Source organism: Strix uralensis, chromosome Z (genome assembly GCF_047716275.1).
Source record: "Strix uralensis isolate ZFMK-TIS-50842 chromosome Z, bStrUra1, whole genome shotgun sequence".
NCBI classification, from domain to species: Eukaryota; Metazoa; Chordata; class Aves; order Strigiformes; family Strigidae; genus Strix; species Strix uralensis.
The window spans coordinates 92,968,989-92,992,808 of NC_134012.1; the positions used below are offsets into that span (position 1 = coordinate 92,968,989).

Consider the following 23,820-nt stretch of genomic DNA (forward strand, 5'->3'; position numbering starts at 1 on the left):
GAGAACTGCAGTTTGGGGTTAAAGGTTGTGAATTTGGGTCACAGCCCGTCTGGCCCTGGACAGCCAGCCGATCCAGCTCCAGGCTCCACCCCAGCCAAGCGAGGGGGAGGTCCAAGGCGGTCGGGGGGGGGGGGGGGGGGGGGGGGGGGGAGGGGCCCATCCGACGGCCTGCAGGGCAAAACAGGGCACCTCAGTGGGACGACCCTGGGTCCGTACCCGGCGATAGCCCGAGGGGCAGCGACCCCCACCCCGGGGAGACACGCCCCCCCCTCCTCCTCCCCAGAGCCGTGCGGGGCGGGAGCTGCGCTGCCGTCAAGCACCCACAACTGATGCAAAACACGCCGCTCCAAACACGACCTGCCGCAAAGCGAGGAAGCACGCCCTCCCAGCCCTGCTCAAGCGAGCTCGTCTCCGTGGGCGGGAAGGCGGGGCACAGCCGGCGCAGCCAATAGGAGCCCCGCGCCGGTAAGCGGCGGCCAATGGGGAGCGGCGCTCCGCGGCCAGCAGGGTGCGTGGAGCCGCACGTGGCGACAGGGTCCACGCGCGCGCGTGTGGCGGCGGCGGCCATGGCGGTGAGGCGGCGGCGGCGGCGGCTTTGGGGAGGGGGGATCGGCGCCCCGAGGGCGCCTGCGGCGGGACTCTGGGTCGAGCCGTGCTGTCTTCTCCTCGCAGGGCTCTGCGCAGGGCCGGGAGTCCCCCGCCAGGGGCGCGGCGCGTGGCGGGAAGAGGGCCGCCCCGACTGGGGCCGGGGCCCTGCAGCCGGCGAAGCTGAGCCGGGCCGAGCTCTACAAGCCGCCGACCAGCGAGGAGCTGAGCCAGCTGAAGGAGACCGAGGACCTCTTCCACTCCAGCCTGCTCCGGCTGCAGGTCAGCCGGGGGGCCCGCCGGCCCGGGGAGCCGCCGTTGGCTGCGCTCTGCTCCGCTGGGGGCTAAACTGGAGAGGGAGGGGAGGAGCAGAGGGACCCTGGACCCGGAGCTTCCCAGGAACCGCCTGGGAAAGAGACCCCCGGACGCTGGCAGGCCCCTGAGCCCTCCTGACCCGGTAACTCTAGGCAGCGGCCGCTGCTGCAGGAGCTGGGCACGGGGCAGGGACAGAAGGCACAGGCTTTACAAGGCACCCAGCGTATTACGCATGTTTCCACAGTAATTCCTATTACTGCCCTGCGCCAGGCGCTGGGTGTCTTCTACACCATTAAAATTGAACCTCTCCAGCACTTAACTGCAGTACGGTGGAAGCATCCCTCCCTGTGGAGATTTGTTGCTTTCTGGGGTGAGGAAGTAACATCACCAGCTGTGTCTGACTGCTGGCTTTGATCAGCTTCTGGATGGGGCAGGAGGATTTTTTTACGTCCTGGTAGAGCTAGCTGTGTTGGGGGGAGGTCAGGCTGGTTCCTAGATGGCTTCTGGTGGTTGTAACATTTTAATGTTGGTGAGGAGTGGCTTTGATCTCCTGGCTACCTGCTGGTGTTGGTGGCAAGATCTCTAGGGCCTGGTTCGTGCTGTGAACCTGCATTGTTGTTTCCTGCAGCTGATACTCTGTCGTGCAAAAAGCCTATCTGAGAGCTGTGCCTCTGTGAATCACACCAGTTTTTTTGTGGCTGGACCTCACGCAGAAGCTGGTGGGATGGAGTTGATTGCCATCCAGCCCTTCACAGGAGATGTCAGAAGCTGTGTTATCCTTCTGCCTGTGGACTGAGTGGACTCCCAGCTCCAGGCAGGGTTTGTGGAGAGGCACAGGTGTGTTCTTCAGCAAACCTGCTGCCCTCTTCACCAGGCTCGTGGTTGGTGCTGGAGGACAAGGTAAAAGGCAGGAGCAGTTCTGGTGTTGCAACTGCCTTTGATGCTCCCCTTTCCCCCTGCAGATTGAAGAGCTTCTGAAGGAGGTGACATTGAAGGAGACGAAGAAGAAGAAGATTGATGCCTTCCTCCATGAAATTAACAGCCTGCTGAGTGCCATCCCAGATACCCCAGAAACTGAAGTACGTTCCAGAGGGATGGAGGAGGTGGTGGCAAGAGCCCTGTATGGAGCAGGCTCTGCTGTTGCTGTGCAAGCAGTGGTCCTCATGGACTGTCTCCCTTAGGGACTGAAAAAATACTACTATGCTTTATCTTGGAAGGGAGAGGGTAACACCCTGTCTTTAAGCCCTGGCTGCAGGCACCTGCAGCTGTGTGGGCAGAGGGGTCCTGATCCCTGCACATCTGCTGTTGGTGGTGCTTAGAGTGATTTTTTTTTTTTTTTTTTTTTTTTTTTTTTTTGTGTCCCGTCTGTTTCCAGCTCACTGACCAGGCCTGGCTCCCCAGGGGTGTGAAGGTCCCATTCCTGCAGGTGCCATTCAGTGTGAAGGGGAGATTCCGCTTTGTGCCCCCGACTGAGCTGAAGGTGGTGGGCAGCTACCTGCTGGGCACCTGCATTAAGCCGGAGATCAACGTGGATGTGGCGGTGACCATGCCGCGGGTGAGTCTGGCCATGCCTGCTGCTGAGTGGCCTGGGGCCTGGCTGAGCCCCCTCCCCTCCTGTCCCCCACAGCCCCCACCTTGTCCTCTCCACTCCTGAATGAGGTTACAGCATCTGGATGTGCAGTGTGGTGTCTCCCATGAGGAGCTGAGGAGTGCGGTCTCACCACTTGCTCTATCAGAGCTTGCAGCTGCTTTGATTTTAGCTCCGCATGAGGATCTTCCTTCTCTCTGTCTGGGCTGAACCTCTTCCACGTTGATGTGAAGACAGGTGCTGTCCAACTTTGTACCCCACTGCACTTCTGCTCCGGTTCCCAAGACTATTACAGGGAGGGTGATGTCTGCAGGCTGTTACCCCCCTAGAGCTCCCTCCCCTTCCTGCCTAGGCTTGCTCTAACCGGGTTTGAGATGAAACAACACACTGTTTAGCTGCATGTCTCTCTGTCTCCAGTGATCCTAGAGCCTGGTGAGCCAGCAGCAGGGTAGTGCTCCTGACCGACTTGGAGCCCCTTGGGGCTGTAGCCACACAGCTGAGATAGGGCTGTCTGCGGGGCCAGGGAGAGTGGTGGGTGGTGTAGTGCCTCGGGCTGAACCGGGCTCTGCAGGCAGGTGAGGTGAGACTGCCATGTCCCTCTTTTCCCAGGAAATCTTCCAGGACAAAGACAATCTGAACCAACGCTACCACCGGAAGAGAGCTCTGTACCTGGCCCACATTGCCCATCACTTTTCTAAGGAGAAGCTCTTTGGGAGTATGAAGTTTGCCTACATGAACAGCAACCATCTCAAACCCATCCTGCTCCTGAGACCTCAAGGTACTGGTGTTAGGTGGAGGGTGGTGGTGGTAGTCTTATACCGTATAACAGGCCCTTTGGAAAGGGGTCAGCCTGGGGCTGGTACCACAATTGATGATAAATTTTGAAGCTTCAGTGCCCACACACAGCCTAGTCCTCAAAGTCTCTTCCCCTCCCAGTCCCCCTCTGCATCTTGGCTGGGCTCCCCAGCCTTGGCCTTGCTGGCTGGCCCACTCTGTAGGTACTTCAGGAGTAAAGCAGACTGTACAAAAACATGTCTGTGTCTAGTACTGTCCTTCCTCCATGCTCTCCCCACCATCCTCTTGCCTTCCCTGGGCAACTGTGTGTGGCCTGGCTCTTCTCTGAGATGACGTGGAAGGCGTGCACTGCTGGGCTGCTTTTTTCTCTGGACCCCAGGCGATAGCGGGTTTGAGTGTGGGACAGGCAGTGGTGTGGCAAGGCCAGGGCAGGCGGGAGAGTGCTGGGGCACCAGACTGGCCAGTGGGGTTGAAGATGGGACTTGGACATGAGCAGTGTGACCTCACGGTTACTGCTGGCTCTGGGATGTGGTCACTCTGTGCTCTGAGATGATTTCCACTGCTGCTGAGCTCTGCTGGGAAGGAGCTTTTTACTTTCCCCAAGGTGGGGATGCTCCCTGTTTTCTCAAGGTGGTCTCTGACGTCTCTTCGTCCTGCACATCTACCCCCTGGTGCTTATAGGCAAGGATGAGAAGATGGTCACTGTCCGACTCCACGCCTGTCCTGCCCCGGGTCTCTTCAAACCCATCCGCTTCTATCCCAGCAAGAACAACGTTCGGACAGCCTGGTTCATGGAGCAGAGCACCCCCAAAGAAGGTAGGGGCTAGGACTAGGTGAACATGAGGCTGCTCGGTTCAGGCAGAGACTGCACCCAGTGCCTGGAGGTGGGTTCACTGCAGCCCTTTTCTCTGAACAGGAGGTTTGTGGTTGGGTCAAATGTGCTGTCATCTCCCCACACAGGAGCCACTGAGCCCCCGACCCCTCACTACAACAACTCCATCCTCTGTGACACGGTGCTGCTGTCCCACCTGCAGTTCTTGTCTAGCGCAGCCACTGACTTTCCAGGCATGAAGGATGGCCTGGCCCTTCTCAAAGTTTGGCTGAACCAGCGGCAGCTCAACAAGGTATGTCCTGTGCCAGGGGACAGGGCAGGCTCTGCTTGCCTGACTAACCTGCCTTTGGCCTGCTCTCCCTCCCTAGGTGTGGAAAGGTGGTGTTTTGGTCTTGGTGGGTGGTGTGGTGGGCTTGTGACTCTGGTTTATGCTGTGCCAGGTTTCAAGGAGCTCTGTCATATCCTGTGGGTTGCAATGAGTCTATGTGTACCAGACAGTTGTGCTTTTTTGAGATCCCTGGAATGATGTGGTGATTTTGGTTTTTTTTCCTTTTGGGATTTCATTCCATTTCCCAAAGAACTTTGAGGGGTTGCCTTCCTGCAAGGGGATCCATATCTCTGCTCATACTACAGAGCTTTGCTCCAACGTCTTCCTGGTGGGATTGGGGCTTGGAGGATGCCCTGGTGGTGGTGACAGAGGCCAGAAGCAGTCGTGGGGTGGGCTGTGGGGCTCATGGTGCCTTGTTGAGCTCTTATTGACTCAGCCCTCTGTTTTCACAGGGCTTGGGTAGCTTCAGTGGCTTCTTGGCCTCCATGCTGGTTGCCTACCTGCTGATGAAACGCAAGATTGTCAAGATGATGAGTGGGTACCAGGTACTGAGGAGCACCCTGCAGTTCCTGGGTGAGTTTCCAGGAGCCTCTCTGGGCAGGGAAAGGCTGGTGTCAGCAAAGCCTCTGCATGAAGTCTGAACACAGTGCGGGAAGGGGGAATTTTTGCTTTTCTCTCTCTGATGCTGAGACCCTGTGGGTGGGATGGACAGGAGGGGATGAGGCAGCATAGCAGGGCTGGATGGAGCAGCTAGCAGAGGAGTGGGTAGGTCCCATCACAAGGCAGAGGCCAGCATTGCTTTGTAGCCCTGTTGCGAGATCACGGTGGTATTGACACGCAGATACCACTGTCACCAATGGAGGAGATGTGGATGGTGCTGTGACTTGTTCCTTCCTGTCTGCCCACAGCCACCACTGACCTGAGTGTGACAGGGATCAGCCTAGCGAAGGATGCGGATGCCTCCCTGGTAAGCAACTCTCTGCTGGGGCTTGTGCCTGTGTCTGGCTGCGCTGCTAGCACTGCCTGGGCAGGGATGTGCCTGTTACAGGGTTGTCAGATGGCAACAAGGTGGTGTTGCCCTGGTGTCTGTGCTGCACCGTGACACTAAAGATCATGTTTGCTCTTCCAGCCTGTCCTGGATGACTTCCACCAGGCGTTTGAAGTGGTCTTTGTGGATCCCTCCGGGCTGGTGAACCTCTGTGCTGATATGACTGCCAGCAAATACCACCAGGTACCAAGCAGGTTGTGATGGCATCCTGAGATGCTGTCTTAGGAGTGTGCTGAGGCAGGCAGAGGGTGGTTAGATGTCTTGGAAGAGGACGTTGGATGTGGGGAGGGGGTTCAGTGTTGCTTTTTAAGCTTTTAACATCCAGCTCTGAAGCTCAGAAGTGAATTTTGAGACTTGGATGTTGTGTGAGATGACACAGACAGGATGCAGGAACAACCACAAAACCATAGATGAAATGCAAAGAGTAAATTTATTCTTGTTACCTCAACACAGATGTTCTACTTGTCAAGTAGATAGTCAAGTAGTGTGATATATGTGGTTTTTGACACCCCAGCTGCAAGTCACTTGAGTGTGTTTACCATCCTCCTTGCTAGTCTTTCGTTATTTTCCTACAGATGTACTGCTGCCTTACCTGTCTTGCTTGAATGATGGAGGAAAGTTGTTTTCCTCTCTGTGGGCACCTTGGGTGAAGCCAAGGAGCTGTTTGACAGAAGTAACTGTTCTGGAGTAGAAAAAAACCACCCTGATGGCAGGGGTATCAAGGAAGGACTGTCTGGCCAGCAGCAACAGCTGTTGGTGACTCGGCTTCAGCCTGAGGACAGAGGCTGTCTGGGATCGGAGTCTCCTGGTGACCATGGAGCTGGGGTGTCCGTGGTTGATGGGGGAGTATTGGTGACCACTGCTGGAGGTATTTGCTTTCTTTCTCCACTCCCATTCATGCTCTTGTTCTGTCTTGTCTCCTTGCTCAGGTCCAGTTCGAAGCCAAGCGCTCCATGGAAATCCTGGATGATCGGATGGTAGATGGCTTTCAGGTGCTGCTCATGACTGTGAAGCCCATGCTCAGAGCCTTTGACCATGTCTTCCAGTGAGTCTCGCTGTGCTGGTGGGGTAATGCTGAGGTGCCTGTTCAGAGACTGCTTTTGACTTTGGACTGGGGTCGTGGGAGGTGGCCCTGCTAGCTCTGAGGTAGATGATGGTGCCTCTTGCATTTGGCCATTCTGCTTTTACTGTCTAGAGAGCTTCTCCCGAGGAGGAGGGCAGTGCTTTAGCCTTGGGTGACTGTCCCAAGGACCAGCATCTCCTGTGGTGCATTCTGAGATGCCAAAGTGCAGTGCTTCTTGTAGCCTCCATCCTATTGCAGAACCCTCAGCTCACCACTTATCTGTCCTCTAGCATATATCTCAGAAAGGATTTGGTGGCAGAGGTGGGTGACCAGCTTATTTTCTTCTCTTGTAGCCTGAAACATGTCTCCAAGCTGCAGGGTGCCTGCAAGAAGATGCAGCTGCTGAACGAGCTGATGGATAGGGGTGGGAACTACGTGGCTGCAGCCCTTCCCTTCATTGTGTCACTGCTGGCCCGTGGGCTGGCTGGGAGAGCGCTGCTTGTGGCTCACTCCTTGCCCGAGATCCCCGAGGTAATGCAGCTTGGCAATGACACTGCATCCTTTGCAGCACATGGGGGTCTCGTGTGTCCCTCGTGGGATGGCGAGGCATGGGGAGGGGATCTTTTCTCACTGGGAGAGGAGACAGGCCTGTCCCCTTTGTGGGGAATACAGGACCTGAGGCACTGCACTGGGGTGTGGGGTGCAGCTGGGAGGCTTGGTCTGGGCAGAAGTCCTGGCCCAGTAATGGGGCAGGGTGAAGACAACTGGTTTTCTCATCAGGGAGACCTATTAAATGAGGCTTTCCCTGCCTGTGCTTGTCCGGGCACCTGAGAGCATGTAGCAGGAGGTTCATCTAACAGCCCAATATCCAAGCAGCTGCTGCTCCAGCATCCTCATCTCTCCTTGTGCTTCATGTTCCCCGTTTTCCCACAGTGGCCGATTGATGCTGAGCCCCCAAAACACAAGGATGTTGGGCCCCTGATGTTTGGGCTTCTCTTTGTCCCCGAGTTTGCTGCCAGCTTACTGGAGAAGGGACCACAGGCCGATCACCCTGAGGTGAGGGGAGCCTTGCTTGTGCTGAGTAGGGTGTAGCAGAGCTGGTGCCATGCTGTGGTTGCAGGTGGCTGATGGTCATGGGAGTGGTTCGGCAGGTCCCAGTGATGATCTGTCCCTGGCCTGGCTTGGCCAATGTACCCCTGCAGGCCCTGGACTTCAGGACCTTTTGGGGGGAGAAATCAGAGCTGCGGCGGTTCCAGGATGGCAGCATCTGCGAGGCAGTGGTGTGGGAGGCAGACACAGTCTACCAGAAACGCCTAATTCCTGAGCAGATCGTCAAGCACCTGCTGAAGCTGTAAGTTGCACTGAGCAGCAGCTGAGGCTGGGGGACCCGTGGCTGTGTGGGGGTCACTGCTCGTGCCATGTCCCTGGTAACCCCATTGTCAGTTTTGCGGGATGTTATGGGTCGTTTTGGCTTTGTGAAATCTGGAAGTCATTTCAGTTGTCCTGATGCCCACCAAGACTTGAGGAGGGCAAGCACATGGTGCTGTAGCTTCTGCTGATGGTAATGCTAAGGTCAAGAAGGCAGCATGGTCCTGCCCTTGCATGCAGGTGGGATGTTGGGACACTAACTGTTGGCAGAGCTGGAAGAGAAGCTGTCTGTACCTTGCAGGATGTTTCATGAAATCCTCTGAGACCCTGCAGTGCTTCACAAGGTTGTGTTTCCCTACAGCATTGGAAAGCCTTCCTTTAGCAGTTTATACCTTCTGTCAAAAAAGAGACCCTCTTGCACAGGATGAAGGGGTGGCCTGGGCCTCTTTATCCTGACTCGAGGAGGGGTCTTGTGAGGAAAGGTTGTACGTTGGTGACTTTGAATCCTGTGAAGCTGCATGAGTTGCTGGGCCGCTTTGTGTGGATAACTTGGGCATGGGAGAAACATAGAGAGATTGGTCTTCTCACCATGACCTTCTTGTATGGAGGGGTACCTCATCCTTGGACTGACCCTTGCCTGTGGGCGCAGCATGCAGTGTCAGGATGGGTGGGTTGGCATGTCATAACTAATTCTCTGTTGTTTTCTTCCATGTAGTCATGCAGACATTCCTGAATCCTCCATCTGCTACATGGGAGCCCTGCTGGAGTCTGTGATCAGGACTGGACAAGAGGTATGATTGTTCCTCCAGTGGGGCTGTTGTATTCTCAAGGAAGGGAGGTATGGGGAAGGCTACAGGGAGGTCATTTTAGCTTTGTGACCCTGAGGCAGCTGTGTCGTTGCCAAGAGAAGGCAGCAAGGGCAAGCAGCACGGTGCTCTCCTTGGACCTGCCAAGCCTTTCATGTCAACCAAGGCATAGCTGCTGAAGTCCTCTTGCTCTGTCAGCCCCCACCCCCCATTTTCCCCTGCAGGCATCCCACTGGCCTCTCTCTGCTTGTGTCTGCTATGTCCACATCGTCTGAGGATATATCACTGTCTGGTGCTCCTCCAGCTGAACCTCTCAGGTCCTGCATCCTTCAGGACACGGGCCAGACACTTCTGTGTGTTCATCCAGTACATCCAGCTGGAAGCCCAGGAGAAAGATCTTACCCATCATGGTGCAAAGTGCTAGATCATGCTCACCAAAGCCCTACTTAGTGCTCCAGCTGAATGTGCAGTTGAAACAAAGAAATGTCCCTTTGAGACAGAAAAAGATGCATCTTAGAGCTGAGGAATGTCCCTCTCCCTACTGCTGCTCTCCAGCTTGTAAAATTAAAGCCTGGAGATGAACCATGAGCACTTTGGCACTATTTTGCTGGTCTTTGGTAAAACCAGCTTTTTACCTGATTGTTGGATGGAGGAGGAAATCGTTTCCTTTTCCCCTTTTAAGAGCAAAGGAAAGCAAATCTGATTGGAAGAATCTTCTGTGCCAGGACCAGTTGCAGTCTGGGCAGAGCTGCATGTCACATTTGGGATGAGATGCTAGTTAGTACAGCCTGTTGTGTGGTGAGGCAGCAAAATCTGTGTGCACTGTGTCCCTTCAAGCTAGTCGGGTGTGAGCAGGGCTGATAAACTCCACACTGAGAGGGGATGCACTTCCCTGGAGCCTGAGGGGCATTTAGAAGTCTGATTGTTGCCAGTCATTGAGGAACGAAGGAGAAACTCTGTTGTGTGAGGAGTGATGGATAGGGGTGTCTGTCTCTGCTCCTCCAGCTGTGTGCAGGCAGCCCAGGGTGCTTGCTGGCCCAGGGAGCTTGCTGTGGTCAAGGAATGATGGAAGATGGATGGTGCAGCCAGCTCTAGAGACAGGCAGGACCGGGGTTTGTCATTCGTGGTGCACCCCGCAGAGGGTGCTGCTGCTCTGTTGGAAAGCCCAGGCTGGCCGGATGCGTGCGGCTCAATGCATCTGAGCTGAGTGGTTTGGCGCCAGTGATGTCTCCTCCTCGTTCAGGCTCCTTTCTGTGCTCTGGGAAGATGGAAGCAGCAAGGGCAGCAGCAGTTTTCCTTTTGGTGCTTCTCATCTGTCTTCCCCAGAGCTCCCACAATGCTCTGGATATTTTCTGTCTTTGCTTTTGCCATGCTTCACAGCTCTGTCTTGGCTAAGGATGTAGTTGGTGCAGGTTTTTGTCCACTGCTGCCTCTATTGGCATCGCAGTAATGTGGGGAGGCACTAGCAGAGCTCTCACTTTGCCAGTTTGTGATCTGTTCATTTCCAAATCACTCTTTATTTTCTCCCTTCTTGGGGAGAATGCTGGCAGTACAGCTCTTGGTGCTGCCTTAATGTCTTGCACAGGAAATAATTTCACTTGCCACTTGAAATGCAACCTCCAGGATGCTTGTGGCTGCTGGGAGCTGCAGACAGTCTTGCCCTTGTCTTCCCCCTCTCTCTCACCTCCCTGTTTTTCTTAGTGCTCTTGCCAGAAGCTGCTCCTTGGGGTGGCAGTGCTGGTTCCTTGGAGCTTGGCTTCAGTGCCAGTCTGAGAGGGAGGTGAGGTGAGTGCCCATGCAGGAGCAGAGAGGTGAATGGAGAGGCTCTCTGTGTGTCCACAGGTATCAGGTACAGGTGAGGAGGCCATGGTCAGTGTTGTCTGCTCCTATGACGACCTGAGCCGCAAGCTTTGGAACCTGAAGGGGCTGCCGCTGACGGTGACGGCTGTGCAGGGTGTCCATCCGGCCCTCCGGTACACGGACGTGAGTATCCCTGGGCGTGGTCCACGCATGGGGGTCTGCAGGGAGCTGGGGGGATGCCCTGGGGTGAGGGGGGACAGAGAAAATTAGTCACTCTCTGCTTTTGTGGCTCTTGAGAGCCCGTGGGGCAAGGCGATGTGGTTCCTGTTCTTTGTTGCCCTGTCCCTCGGGCTGACTGTGCACAAGTTGGCTAAGCCCTCTGTGCTGGAGGGCTTTGCTGGGGCAGGAGGTTTGGGGTGAAGAGGTGTGTGGTGCTCCACAGTTTGTGCTTCCTGTTCTCAGTCCATAGTTGCTGTTCTCTCCCAGGTCTTCCCTCCCATTCCCATGAAGCCAATTTATTCCTCCTATAACCGAATCAGGACCAAGCACTTGCTGCTTCCCTTGGAGGAGAAGCCCTGCCCAGCCTACATAGCCCCTTTGAAGAGTAAGTGGGGAGAGATGTGAGTAGGAGATCATTTGGTGGAGGGAAGCAGAAGCAGGCAGCGATGCTGGCTCCGTTACTGCTGCACTGGTGTGCTGCAGGCAGGAGCAGAGCTCCAGCTCCTCCTGCTCTTTTGCTGTAACCTCTAGTCCCAGCCACACCCATCCAACAGCTCATTTCTGTGCGGGGCTCACTGGCCTCCTGCTGTCCCTTTTCCCCCAGTTGTCTGCCACATGGAAGGCAGTGGCCAGTGGCCGCAGGACAAAGGAGCCATCAAGCGCATCAAGGCGGCTTTCCACCTCCAGCTGGCTGAGCTCCTCCAGCAACAGCACCAGCTGGTTTGCAGACCTGCAGTCACCCACACTGATGTGTACAAGGTAGGGGGGGGATGGGGACCTTCTCCAGACATGACTTGTTACCAGGGAGGCATGTGGGGGGCTGTGGCAGTGGTCCCACTGGAGAAAACCAAGATTTGGATGGTGAGCTTAGGAAAGGTCATGGTGAGACTGTGCTGATTCCAGGTTGTTGCTGTTGTGTCCTGAGGTGCAGCATAGCATACTAGCCTGTTTATGTTACCACCAAGCCTGACTTCATGTTCTGCTCCCATCTCAGGATGGCTATGTTTTCCGTCTCCAAGTAGCCTATCACCGGGAGACCCTGATTTTGAAGGAAGTGGTCACCCCAGAAGGGATGCTGAAGTACCAGGACACAGAGGAGTCTCGGCAGCTGGAGCTGGAGACGTTGCATTTGCCCTATCTAACCAGCTCCCTGCATGGGTAGGTGAGGCGGGTGGTGCCTGGGGGGCCAGGGTATGGGACGTGGCTGGAAGCCAGTGTGAAGGTGCCCTTGGATGTTGGAAGGTGATGGTGAGGAGAGAGCCTCACTGTGAGAAGTGACCCTTCAGCCCACCATGTGAGAAGCTCTGCAGGAGGATGGAGGGACAAATATGGGTGGGGGCAGCACCAGTTGTTCCTGTTGTCATATCGAGGTAACAGGTATGGGGAGACATGACAAAGAGCAGCATGGTTAGAGAGGAGCATGTGGCAGCATTTCCCCTTCATTCCCCCAAAATCTTAACACCTGCAGAGAGTGCCCTGTGCCTGTGATACTGTGCACATGTTCCTGGCAGATTTTTGCCTGTCTCCTCTCTCTTGCCAAATGCCAGAAGGCCGTTTTTGGGTCCTGGGGTGTGTGGGTTAAGCAGTGGCTTGTCTCCCTCCTTGCAGGCTCCAGCAGCAGCACCCTGTCTTTGGCAGCACTTGCCGGCTGGCCAAGCGCTGGGTCAGCGCCCAGCTCCTGAGCAACAACATCTCTGAGGAGTGTGTGGATCTCCTTGTGGCATTTCTCTTCCTCCACCCAGCCCCTTTCACGCCACCCAGGTGAGGATGAGGAGCCTGGGCTGGCCTGATGGGGATTTAGTGCTTTTTTCCTTACCTGACTGTGGTGGACTATTAACCCTATCCTAGCTAAACCAGGACACTGACATGGAGGGATGGGATGCTGCTAGGGCAGGAGGTGCTGGGAGTGTGCGCAGCAGGGAGCATGAGCCCTCTGTGCTGCCACAATGCTGTCTCAAGCCCTGTTGAGAGTGGCTGGCTGGAGGAAATGGTGATGTTTGACGCTGTGGGGCTGTGGCTTCCCCTACCCTGTGTGCTGCAAAGAAAGTGGGGAAGCAGGTAAGGATGGGAGCAAGCGTCCTTGTGGCTTCTGGGTGCTGGCGGCACAACTGTGGGTTTCTTGTGCCTTCTCAAGGACTGGTGGGGCACCTCATCCTGGGGATGATGGCCAGGAGAAGCAGAGGTGAGGACTGCATTGTGACTAGCAGCACACTGGGGCTCCTGGATTCCCCGGGAGGGATTTTATGACACTGCTAGGAGCTGCAACCTCTGTTACTCCTGGAGAGGATTCCAGAGGGAAGGGCAAGAGGTCAGCTGATGAATAATCCTGTGGAGCCAGTTATTTGCTGGCCCCTGGCAGGTGGATGGGATGTGGCCCAGAGGGAGTGAATTGAACTTAAAGGGAGTGGTTTTGCTCTGTGTGGAGCCAAAAGGCTACTCTGCCCTGTACTCAGGGTCCAGTTTCCTTCCTGAAAGTATCCGGAGTAACAGCCTGATGCCTAGAATGCTTTCCTGTCTCCTAAAATATCCTACTAGTAGGAGCCCCATTTTCCCAGCTGTCTGGCTTCTCATGTGTGTTGTGTTGCAGGGGAAGAGGCACAGTGGGAACTTGGCTGGTGTTCAGAGCTGCTGCAGAGATGGAAGCAGCTCTCTCTCCACCTCCCATTTGCTCCAACCCCAGGAGTCTGGGTGGGGTGAGCGTCAGGAGATGGGGCAACCAGGGGCAATGTTTCACTTTCTGTTGGTTTCTTTCACTTGGGGAGGGAGGAACAAGGGGGAAGGATTTTCTCTGGGAATTCAGAGAAGGGGAAGTTCCTCACGCTTGTCCTGGACTTCCCTTTCCCACTATGAACATCCCTTGGTCTGTGTGTGAGCTGGGCATCAGTAAGTCACCCCGAAGCACAGCCTCTCTTGCTGCCAGGGGACCAAATGCCAGTGTTGAACTGTTTTGTCTTGCCTGCAGCTCTCCCCAAGTGGGGTTCCTGCGCTTCCTTGACTTGCTGGCAACCTTCGACTGGAAAAACAACCCTCTGATTGTCAACCTGAATGCTGGCCTTACAGGTGAGCAGGCAGCATGCAGGAGAGCCACGGCATGAGGGTCTTGAGCCCTCCTTGGTCAGTGCCTGGCTCCAAGGATCTTGGATACATGGAGGCGTCACAGCTTCTAGCAGGAGAAAGGAGATTTTCCACTCTCTTATTGCTGCCCTGCTGTGCCTAACGTGGCTTCAGAATTGGTTTGGTTGTGGCATGGTGTTTTTTTTCCCCTGCCCCTGCATGAAGAGATGGATTTTGGTGGTGATGCTCTGCTGCTTTTGGTCTCGCTGAAATCTGTGATGAGCCTAGGTGGTGTTGGATGTGGTGGTGTCTTTGAAGCCCTCTGCTCCTTTGCAGCTGGTGTTTTTGCTTGAGGCTTTGCCCTGGCTCTTGGGGACCAAACCTTCGGTTGTGCTGGGAGAGCAGAGCAGTTGGGCTCTTGAAAGGCAAGCTTCAAAGCCTCCTGCTGCTTTGAGAACTCCACTGTGCTACTGAGATCATGGAGATGATCTGCTAGTCCCTGATTTTTCTGCAAGAGAAAAGGCCTGCAGTCCTCCAGGTTTTGTTACCTCCTGAGCCTTAAGAATTTCCTGGTAAAGGTCTCTGGTTTCTAAAGGAGTGCGTTGGCACATCCAAGAGGACGTGCAGTCTTGCCCTCTTCCTTGTATTTTATCTGTTGATTGTCTTTTGGATATGTGCCATCTTTCCCAAGGAGCCAGAAGAGACCACGGAATTGTCTTTGTGTGGTTCTGGGGAGGGGGAGATACCTACACCCAGCTTTTAAAGCTGATTTATAAAAAGAGGTAAAACTGCTTGGGAGAGAATTGGGTTTTGGAAACTGATATTTTTCTACCCTGCAGCTTTTTTTAATGAATTCAGTGGGAATTGGTTTTGGCCAAAGACCTATTTTTTTACCCACTTAAGGGGGGGAAAAAAAAAAATCAACAAACTCTTTGGGTACAAACTCTGTCATCAGGTTATAATGTGAGTTCCCAGCCTGTGTCAGTCCCAGTGCCTGCCATGTCTGGACCCACCTGGGTGGGTTTAAAGCAAAGGTCCATCTAGCCCTGCAGCCTGTCTACAAAACTTCCCGCAGGCGGATGCCGAGGGAAGCGTGAGAGCAGAGCAAGTCCAACGCGATGGAGCTATGGTTGCACGTGGACTGTGGGATCAGAGGGTGGGAGAGGATAAAGCCTGTTATACTACCCTTTTCTGGGCTGCAATACATGGGCGAGGAGGCCGGAAAGCTGTGGATGTGGATCTCACCCATCTTGCCTGCCTTCTCCAGACGCTGACTGCACAGAGATCAAGAACAGGTTTGTGGCTGCTCGCTCTCGCCTCCCTGTCATGTTCATCGCCACTCCAAAAGACCAGTGGAGCTCCATGTGGACCCAAGAACAACCCTCAGCGCAGGTGAGCTGGGTCCTCTGTCCTTGTCCTGTGGTGGCTGCCAGGTTGGGGCAGTTTCCTGCTCCCGGTGCTGGAGCCAGCTCTGACAGCCCCGTGCATGAGCGGGGTCCCTGCTACATCCAGGACTGCCGAGTTTCACCATCTGGCTTTCTTTCCTCCCCAGATCCTGCAGCGCCTTCTCGTGCTGGCCTCAGAGTCTCTCCGTGCTGTGGAGGAGCAGCTCATGGACCCGCTCAACGGCCAGGATGTGAAGGTAGGCCTCTGGGGTGCCAGCGCAGGCGTTTTCAGGCTCTGGCAAAGCATACTGGTCTTCAGTGATGATCACTGGGGTGTGTTAGTAGGATTCAGGCTGTGGCCATGCGTGGTTGCCCTGGGATGAAGAGCAGCGAGGATGGGAGCGTGGAGGCTAGTGCCCCACTGTGCTACCCTGTTTCTAGGGGACCCAGCTCTGCATAGAAACTTGAGGTGAAATATCACTGATTAGGACAAATTTATTTTGTATTCTGGTTTCCCTGGGACGTGAGCAAACCCGCAGTGTTCCTGTGCTGAATCAGTCGTGTGTCTGTGGCTGGAACAAATGGCTCCTCTGGGAGACTCTGTCTTGGTGGTGTGCAAATCTGGTTTGTGCTCAAGTCTTACCAAGCCTAGGGTGGTGGAGGTTTTGGTAGGATGCCAACAGGCACTTTAGGAAGATGTTATTTTGGTTTGAGTGGAGGAACAAGGCCGTATATAGTTTAACCCTCTTCACTTTCTCAGTGATTTTATTTTTTAAGTTAAAACATCTATTACTGAAATGGACCTAGGAGATGTAGATGCATTTGCTTGCCCTTGCAAGGGAGATAGTGTGTTTTGGAGGGGAGATTGTTGATGTACCAAGTAGGCAGTTCAAGCTGAGAGGACCAGAGAGCCAAACAGTGGTTACATATGACAGATTCACATTAGAAACACACACCCCACCCCATATAGCATTTTTTTTTTCTGCCTAGGCAATATAAAAGGGATTTATTGACACTGCTTTCAGTTCTGCTGCATTTTGTGCTGGAAGTATTACAGGGGTGAGGTCTGCTGGAGGTGGTAGCAGTGTGCGTTACAGGGCTGTGAAGGGATGAGATGCTGTGTACGCATGAGACGTGCCTGGTGTGCTGCAGTCACCATGCGGACCCAAGACTGAAATTCAAGAGGTGCAGTGTGAGCTGGGAGTGGTTAGCTCCCGAAATGAGCCATTACCTGTCCATAACATCCTCCCAACACCTTGACTCAGCCTCCTCAGTCCTCCTTCCCTCTCCCCTCCTCTTGGCCACTGCAGTGAGATCCTTTCCCTTCCCCAGGGTATCCCTCTGGTCCATACCAGCGTCCTCCCAGGCCTGTCATGTTCGTTAGGGATAAACATGTGATGCTGTTTCCAGGGCTGCTAATCTATTTGTAAGCAAAGCTTGGGGTGGCCAGGACAGAAAAGCCTTTCCAGTGCAACCTGGAGTTGACTTCTCTTCCTATGTATCTAAGAGTGTGCTCCGAGGGTTTTTTTGTCTTTGCATTTGGGTCACTTGTGGACGTGTCCATTCTCACGCAGATTCAGACATGGGTTTGTGAGCTCTGTTTCCTTGCTCCCATGGGGGCTACAATAAGCCATGGACTTGGTCAGCTGGGTGGGAAAGAGGGTCTGCGTGGATCAGAGCTGGAACTCGGTGCTGGTCACTGTTGTTCTTCATGTGTGTTCTCCCCAGCCTGGCTGTAAACCAGCTCCGAGCAGTGGCTTTTCCTTCAGCACCAAGTTGGGCAGTGTCCCACGCCTCCGTTCATTCTCTGTATCATTTATTTTGTGAAAACATACACATGGTTTTAAGTTTTTTCCATTTTAATACAGCTGCATCCACAGTGCCAAATCCTGCCTGTCTAAATATTTATGTGTGTGGGATTGCTCCCCTCCATTAACGGGGCTTGCTCTCACTCTGTCTGCTTGATGGAAGATGCTGCTGCCCTCTGGGGCAACTCCTGTTGGACAGACGGGACAGTCCCATTATTACACAGCTCCTTGTGTCCCCTGGGTGTCATTCGTCTCTTGTTAGCTTCTTGACTGCCCTCTTTGTTCTGGGACCCTGCCACATGTGGTGCAGTTACCTGTTTCAGCTCACCATCTCTCCCTCTCTCGACTGGGCCCCTTTTGGGCCCCTCACTACAAAAAGGACATTAAATTACTCGAGCGTGTCCAGAGAAGGGCAACGAAGCTGGTGAAGGGTCTGGAGCACAGGTCGTATGAGGAGCAGCTGAGGGAACTGGGGTTGTTTAGTCTGGAGAAGAGGAGGCTGAGGGGAGACCTCATCACCTCTACAGCTACCTGAAAGGAGGGTGCAGAGAGCTGGGGATGAGTCTCTTTAACCAAGTAACAAGTGATAGGACAAGAGGTAATGGCCTCAAGTTGCACCAGAAAAGGTTTAGACTGGATATTAGGAAGCATTTCTTTACAGAACGGGTAGTTAGACGTTGGAATGGGCTGCCCAGGGCAGTGGTGGAGTCCCCATCCCTGGAGGTGTTTAAGAGTTGGGTTGATGTAGCGCTGAGGGATATGGCGGAGTTGAGAACGGTCAGTGTTAGGTTAATGGTTGGACTAGATGATCTTCAAGGTCTTTTCCAACCTAGATGATTCTGTGACTGCCCACCCCACTATTGTGCACACTGTGGTCAGGGCTGGGGAGGACCACCTTGGTCCTGTGGAAGGCTCTTCTCCAGGGACCATCCCTGAGTCCTGGGGACAGCGGTTAGATTTTTCTGCTGACCTGGGAAACCAATAGGGTGGAGAGTGTAGTGCTTCTGGCTAGACATCTGATGTGGGTAGGGAGCAGCTCCCTCTCTAAGTGTTGATCTTGCTGTACAGTTGGGCTGTGGCAGTCAAGTGTTCCTTGCTGGTGCACTTTGGAGGTCCAGAGATCGTTTAGCTTATCCACCAGATCACCATGGGGGAACCAGCTTGCTCTTGACAGAGTCCTTGTTACAGCACTTGCATGGGGTGTGGGGGAGTGAGGGTCACATCCTTCTGACATGAGGAGAGCCCATGCTGGAACAGGAACGTGTCTCAGCCCAGAGGGAATGAGAAGGCCAGTAAGGGCTAGAGCTTCTCATGGCTTCACCACAGCCATGTTTTTCCTATGGATGTTTTGGAAAACTTCTGACATTAATCTCACAAACATTTTGTCTTTCTAAATAGAAGGGAATAAGAATTCAAGCAAGGACTTGGGAAATCTCTCCCATCTCTTCTGCTTTCCTGTGTTCTATATTGAGTAGCACTGGTCTTTTCTCTCTGCAGATGGTCTTCCGCCCTCCTTTGGAATTCTATGATGTCCTAATCCACCTGAATCCAACTCAGATTCCTCGTCATCTGGAGAGTGTGGACCGGCCACTAAAGTCGTTTTCCCGGGGTGTGGTGAAGAACAGCACTTCAGTGAAGATCCTCTTTCCTGTGGTGGATTATGACCCTGTACAGTGCTACCTCCAGGAGCTGAGAGTAAGCACAGCCCATTGGGAAGGCACAGGGGGCCTGCATAAGGGGGCCTAAATGGCCTTCTGGCATTTAGGTTGCCTGCTACTGCAGGACCTACTTGGTGACATCTTTATGTATTTTGCATGGGATTGTCGCTCTTTGAAATCGCTTCTTCAGCAGAAGACCTGGTGAATGCACCACCTGTTTCATGGAAATGGGAATGCTGCTGATGTGAGAATGACCTCAGATACAAAGCACCTGGGGCTTTTGCTGAAGAATATTGTATTTCAGTGCAGAAGTATCTTTAAGTCATTTGTCTCTAGTTAGTTAATTGACTTTTCATGGCTTCTTGGCTTCTTGCGCATCTGGGGTGCATGATGGACCGCTGTTTTCTTGGGGGGTTGTGTGTGTGTATAGGAATCCATGGTACCAGTAGGGCTTCTGCTGTTAGGCCAGTGGTTGTGTGAGCCATAGAGACTGAATATTGGTCACAGGACAGTTCCTTTGGGTCTGGTTACATGCATAACTGCAGAGGAAGCTGGTAATGTGGGTATATGGAGAACATCAGTATCTGAAGTCATCAACCCTGTTCAATTCCACTGTGTGGCCATGCCAAAGCCTCAGCAAGCTGGGGAGGTATGCAGGATGCTGGGTGCCAGCAGTGATCCACACTGAATCTGGACAGCCAGTGCTTTGCAGATGTGCAGCCTCTGCCTCTTTGGCCCTTCCTAACTTCACGTGTGATATCTGAGTTAAATGTTAGTGTGCAGAGAGGTGGGGCTGTGATGCTCTTTTTTCAAAACCTGGCTTGACTTTCAAGTACCATCATCACTTACCCACAGAAGTCCTGTGAGCAGTATCAGAGCTGCTGCAGGAATTGTAGGTTGGCTTTGGTGGAGATCTCCAACTCTGTTCCTCTGTCAGGGCAGAGCCAGCTTTGACATTAGAGCAGGCTATGCAAAACCCAGTCCTGTTGAATCTGATTGTCCAGGCATGGAGATTTCCCACCTCCCTGTCCCAGTGTTTGGCCACCATTGTGAAAGATGTGCCTGAATTGAAACTCCAGTTCAGTCTGGAAGATGCTGGGCCCTTTCAGTTCAAGCTTCCCTTTCACTTAAACACAGGCAGCTTAGGAGGTGGGCAACGAAAACATGCAAGGGTTTCTTTGAAGGTTTCCTCACCCTGGGCACAGTCCTGTTACCTCCCAAGCTGCCTGCCAGCTGTGCTGCGTGATGACCTCTGCCCATGGGAATCTGCTGTGGCTGCCAGGTCTAGCAAGGTGCAAGCTCAGTCCTCCTGTCACCCACAGCAGGTTGGGACAGTCTTAGGGGGTGAGGAAGTGAGACACAGGGATGCACGCAAGGCCTCTTTAAATTGAGGAAGACCTCAAAATTGTCCACAATTTCCCTGCAAGTAGCACTGCTGCTTTAGCTGGAAGGACATGGGGGAGAGGAGGTGCCCAGTGCTCTCCTGTCTTTGAGAAGGAAGGTGGTTGAGAAGCTGGAGGTCCTGCAGACACATTGTAGAGAGCACTGGGGGATTTCTTGTGGTCCGGGATATGCAAGAAGGAAGGAGAGAAGCACCCTTCACAAGACTTAAAAGGGAGCAGGAAGCATAGCGACGGGGAGATGTTCTCTATTTCACTCTCTTTCCTGGTGTCTTTCCATCTGAGGATGAGTATCAAGACCAGCCCCTCTCTTTTTATTCCCTAAATGGTGAGGATTTGACCTGCTGCCATGAAACCTCAACCAGAGGCATAGATATGGGTAGGAAATGGCGTTTCTTAAGCCTGAAATCCTTCTCCACCCCATGCTGGAAGTGGGGGTTAAAGCTGAACAGAGTGTTTTACAGCTGCCACCAAGGTGCTGGAGGTGTCTGTATGCATGGGACCAGAGCCTCTGTGTCTCTGAAGGGGTCAGGGCTAGGCAATCCTCATGGAGACCTGGCAGGAAGCTGACTTCTAGCTCGAAGAAGTACTGGAGACTACTGGACGAGCCTATCAGGAGAGCTGGCTCCTTAGAGAGGCTCTTAACTGCTTGCAGCAAATCTGGCTATATATTGAGGCAGTCAGTCAGGAAACTCGCAGGGTGTGTTGCACTTTATAGGATGTTTTTGTGCTTCTAGTCAACTTGGTGTCAGCAAATGGCTCCAGAAGTGAAAGGTGCAGGAGAGACTTCCCTGGAAAGCAGTTTTCATTATCCTTTAAGCAATTATGACTTAATTGGTCCAGTCAATAGTGACTTCCAAGCTGTCTAAATTTTTACTGCCTGTTTCCTCTAATACAGAGACACACAGACTTGAAATAGGGTTTGGCTGGGTTACAGATTACAGGTGGTCATAACATCCCGAAGAAGAAGAATGGATATGAGCAGAGATCATGCTGCCTCATTGAAAGCAGTGTTGGGATCATTTGGTGTTTCCTGTTCTTTGACCTGAGAATGCTTAAGAGGGAACAGAGTAGGAACTGGTCACAGCTTTCTCTGAAGAGTGAGCTATGGGATAGTGAGCCTGAAATCTGCTCTGGCATTTCTGTCTGGAGGGCTTTTCCTCCTCTTGAAGGCTCTGAGGTAGGTATGGCTGCGTTCCCTTGTGGCTGTCCTATTGGAGGTATCTTGTACTACCAGTTCACTTGTCTCTTGTAGCTTCCAGATCAGTAGCAGGCAGACCTGAAGGCACTGATGAATATCTCCTTCTAGGCAAACAGGTGTTTCTTCTCCTGGAAGCATCACAGAGGTGATGCTGCACCTGCTCTCAGATAACTTAGCCATGTCCATCCGTGTTGGAAGGCCTCAAAAGCTGACTTTGCACTCACTGCAGGGTCACTAGCAAGCAGGCGATGCTGAGCTGTCAGTAGAAACTACTCCACCAGAAATCATCTGGCTTCGTGTCTCTATGTACCAATATTCTTGCCTAAAGGCAAGACCTTTGCATCAGCTTCGTGCGTTGACCTAGCTTTGGTTGGTAGCCTCTCTAACACCCTTGTATTTTTCCTCCCCTGGCTTTTGTTGCTTTAAGTGGCATTCACCTCCTCATCCGTCAGTCTGGGAGCCCCAGGGGTGATCCAAACGCAGCAAGAAGTTGGTGCCGGAAAAGAGTGTGGTGACAGCAGTGAATCTTTAGGATATATTTTGGATGAGAAGGCGCTTGGACGCAGGACTGACTGGCTTTGACTCAAGAGTAATTTGCTCTCCCTTAACAGCACAAACGACAGAATTGAGCAACAGGGTCGTAGCTGAGGCTGACAGTGCAGCCATGGTGGGATTATAGGAACAAAGGAAGACATCTGCCACGCAGCAATACTGTGAGATTTTGTTCTCTTCTGGGGGTAGAAAAGAAACACTGGCCCTTTTCTGAGCTTCCCATGTGAAAAAGGGATTTAAATGCCTGGACATACTGATTGAGTTGACAGGGACAGGAAGTAGCATCTTCCCCAGTGTCCTTGGCCCAGTAACCAGGAGACCCACTTTTCTCTTGTCCAACCTGTTTGCTTCTGAGAGGTCCCTGTTCTTCTCAGATCAAAGGGGTTAGCAAAGCAGGAGTACTCTGGAGCCGAAGGATTGATGTATGCCTTCCCCAAGAAGCCTAATCAGAGGAGAAAATGAAAGGAGGGGAGGTGTTGAGTCCTGACTGCTTTAATTTCTCCTGCTCCAAGGAGATGTGCTGCAGGAGCTGGTCTGATTGAGTTGCTCTGGTGCCTGGGAGGCTCTGGGTAGAGATGAAAGGCTGGTTGTGGATTTCAGACAGCAAATTCTTCAATTCCAGGACAGATCTGATAGAAAAGGCCTGTTCTGGGAGTCTGTCCAGATGAGAAAGCTTTGCAGACACATGCTTTTGAGGGAAAGCAGGTACCAGACGCCATGCAGAGAGGGCTTCCCTGGAGCTTCAGCCCATCAGCAGCCTCCCTGACAGTCCCAAGTACCTCAGCAAGCAAACCCTGGGTTGTGCCCTGGCAGGGATTCTCCAGCAAGCCTAAATTAAGTTTTAAGTATCTCAAACAAGGTTCCCACTGGATCTCCATTGTGACTGCTGGTCTGTGTTGTGGTGGCGGTTGAGCCACCCCCAGCCGTTTGCTGGCAGCATGATGTGGGAAGGCTTGGTCAGTACAGCTTTTGCTCCAGGGTTGCTTGGCTGTCCTCTGGACTTGGGAGACGATCCAGAAGACACAGGACTTGATACGCTTGTTGTGCCTGTCTGCACACATTCAGGAGCTCACGAAGCCCAGAGGTTCTGGTCATCTCCCTGAGGTCCAGAGCTGTTCTCTCATGGTGGGGAAAACCAGATGAAGCTGTCTGTGCCATGTCCATCAGCATGTCTATAATGGCTGTTAAAAGACCTAATATTTCTTACTGGGTCTTTGGTCTCACTAGGTCACTGGATGTGAAGTGCTCTCTTTCACTGAGATTTAGTTTTCTCTGGCTGCACATGCCTGTGGAAGAGCTCGTGACAGAGGAGCTGCCCATCTTGAGCAGGATGATGTTTCTTGCTTTAGTGTAAACATCCTTCCCTCTAAAGCAATGTTTTACATTTCTTGCACCTTCAGACAAGACCTATCTGGAAGACTTTCAGCCCTTTCCTTTCTTCCTCCCATGGTGTAGGAATGTGTATCTTGCTACTGCATGTTAGGAAGGAATTAATGATACTAAAAATTCTTAGTCTTTTACAATTTATAAGCTGTGGTTACGGGATGTAGCTTGAACTGGTGAAATCTTTTCAGGCAGACTGCTCCCTTCCTGTTCTGACTGACAGGGCTGACTCCTGTGGTGACTCCAGATGGGCATTGACAAACTGAAAAAACTGTGGGCTTGTGTAGCATGGAGAAAACCTTCCTGTCTGGTTCTACCCCTTCAGAGGGGCAGAGGTGGCAGGAAATTACCCGCTCTTACAGCTGCAGAGCAGCTATGTGACCCTTAGCATAGTGCCCAGGGTTGGGGGTGGATGCCCATGTGTGTGTACACATATGGGCACGTGTGTGCTTAGCGAGGCATCAGCCTGATGTGCTCCTTGGGTGAGCTGACAGGGTACTTGTGGCTGCATTTCTTCTGTTGGTAATACCTTCCCAGAGGTCCTGTAGGATTTGTCCCATAGGAAGTGATGGAAGACTTTAATCTCAGATGGTTTGGTGGATTGATGGACAAGGCATGTTTGCTAACGGAGC

General features: G+C 53.1%; 1 protein-coding gene across 2 annotated transcripts in view; it reads left to right on the top strand.

Annotated features, from left to right (window-relative positions):
• The first annotated feature begins 547 nt into the window (after positions 1–547).
• NOL6 (nucleolar protein 6) overlaps positions 548–23,820 on the top strand; it is a 28,346-nt gene continuing 5,073 nt past the window's right edge. The window contains exons 1-24 of one of the 2 annotated variants that reach the window (XM_074856185.1): positions 548–572; positions 673–867; positions 1,863–1,979; positions 2,276–2,455; positions 3,098–3,266; positions 3,965–4,099; positions 4,244–4,407; positions 4,896–5,016; positions 5,352–5,410; positions 5,573–5,674; positions 6,421–6,536; positions 6,908–7,085; positions 7,488–7,610; positions 7,757–7,905; positions 8,638–8,713; positions 10,571–10,711; positions 11,015–11,132; positions 11,352–11,506; positions 11,742–11,905; positions 12,356–12,508; positions 13,710–13,807; positions 15,069–15,193; positions 15,354–15,443; positions 18,492–18,689. In XM_074856185.1, coding sequence (XP_074712286.1) covers positions 567–572; positions 673–867; positions 1,863–1,979; positions 2,276–2,455; positions 3,098–3,266; positions 3,965–4,099; positions 4,244–4,407; positions 4,896–5,016; positions 5,352–5,410; positions 5,573–5,674; positions 6,421–6,536; positions 6,908–7,085; positions 7,488–7,610; positions 7,757–7,905; positions 8,638–8,713; positions 10,571–10,711; positions 11,015–11,132; positions 11,352–11,506; positions 11,742–11,905; positions 12,356–12,508; positions 13,710–13,807; positions 15,069–15,193; positions 15,354–15,443; positions 18,492–18,689 — 3,132 coding nt within the window. In that variant the 5' untranslated portion in view covers positions 548–566. The other variant, XM_074856187.1, reaches the window with a different exon arrangement.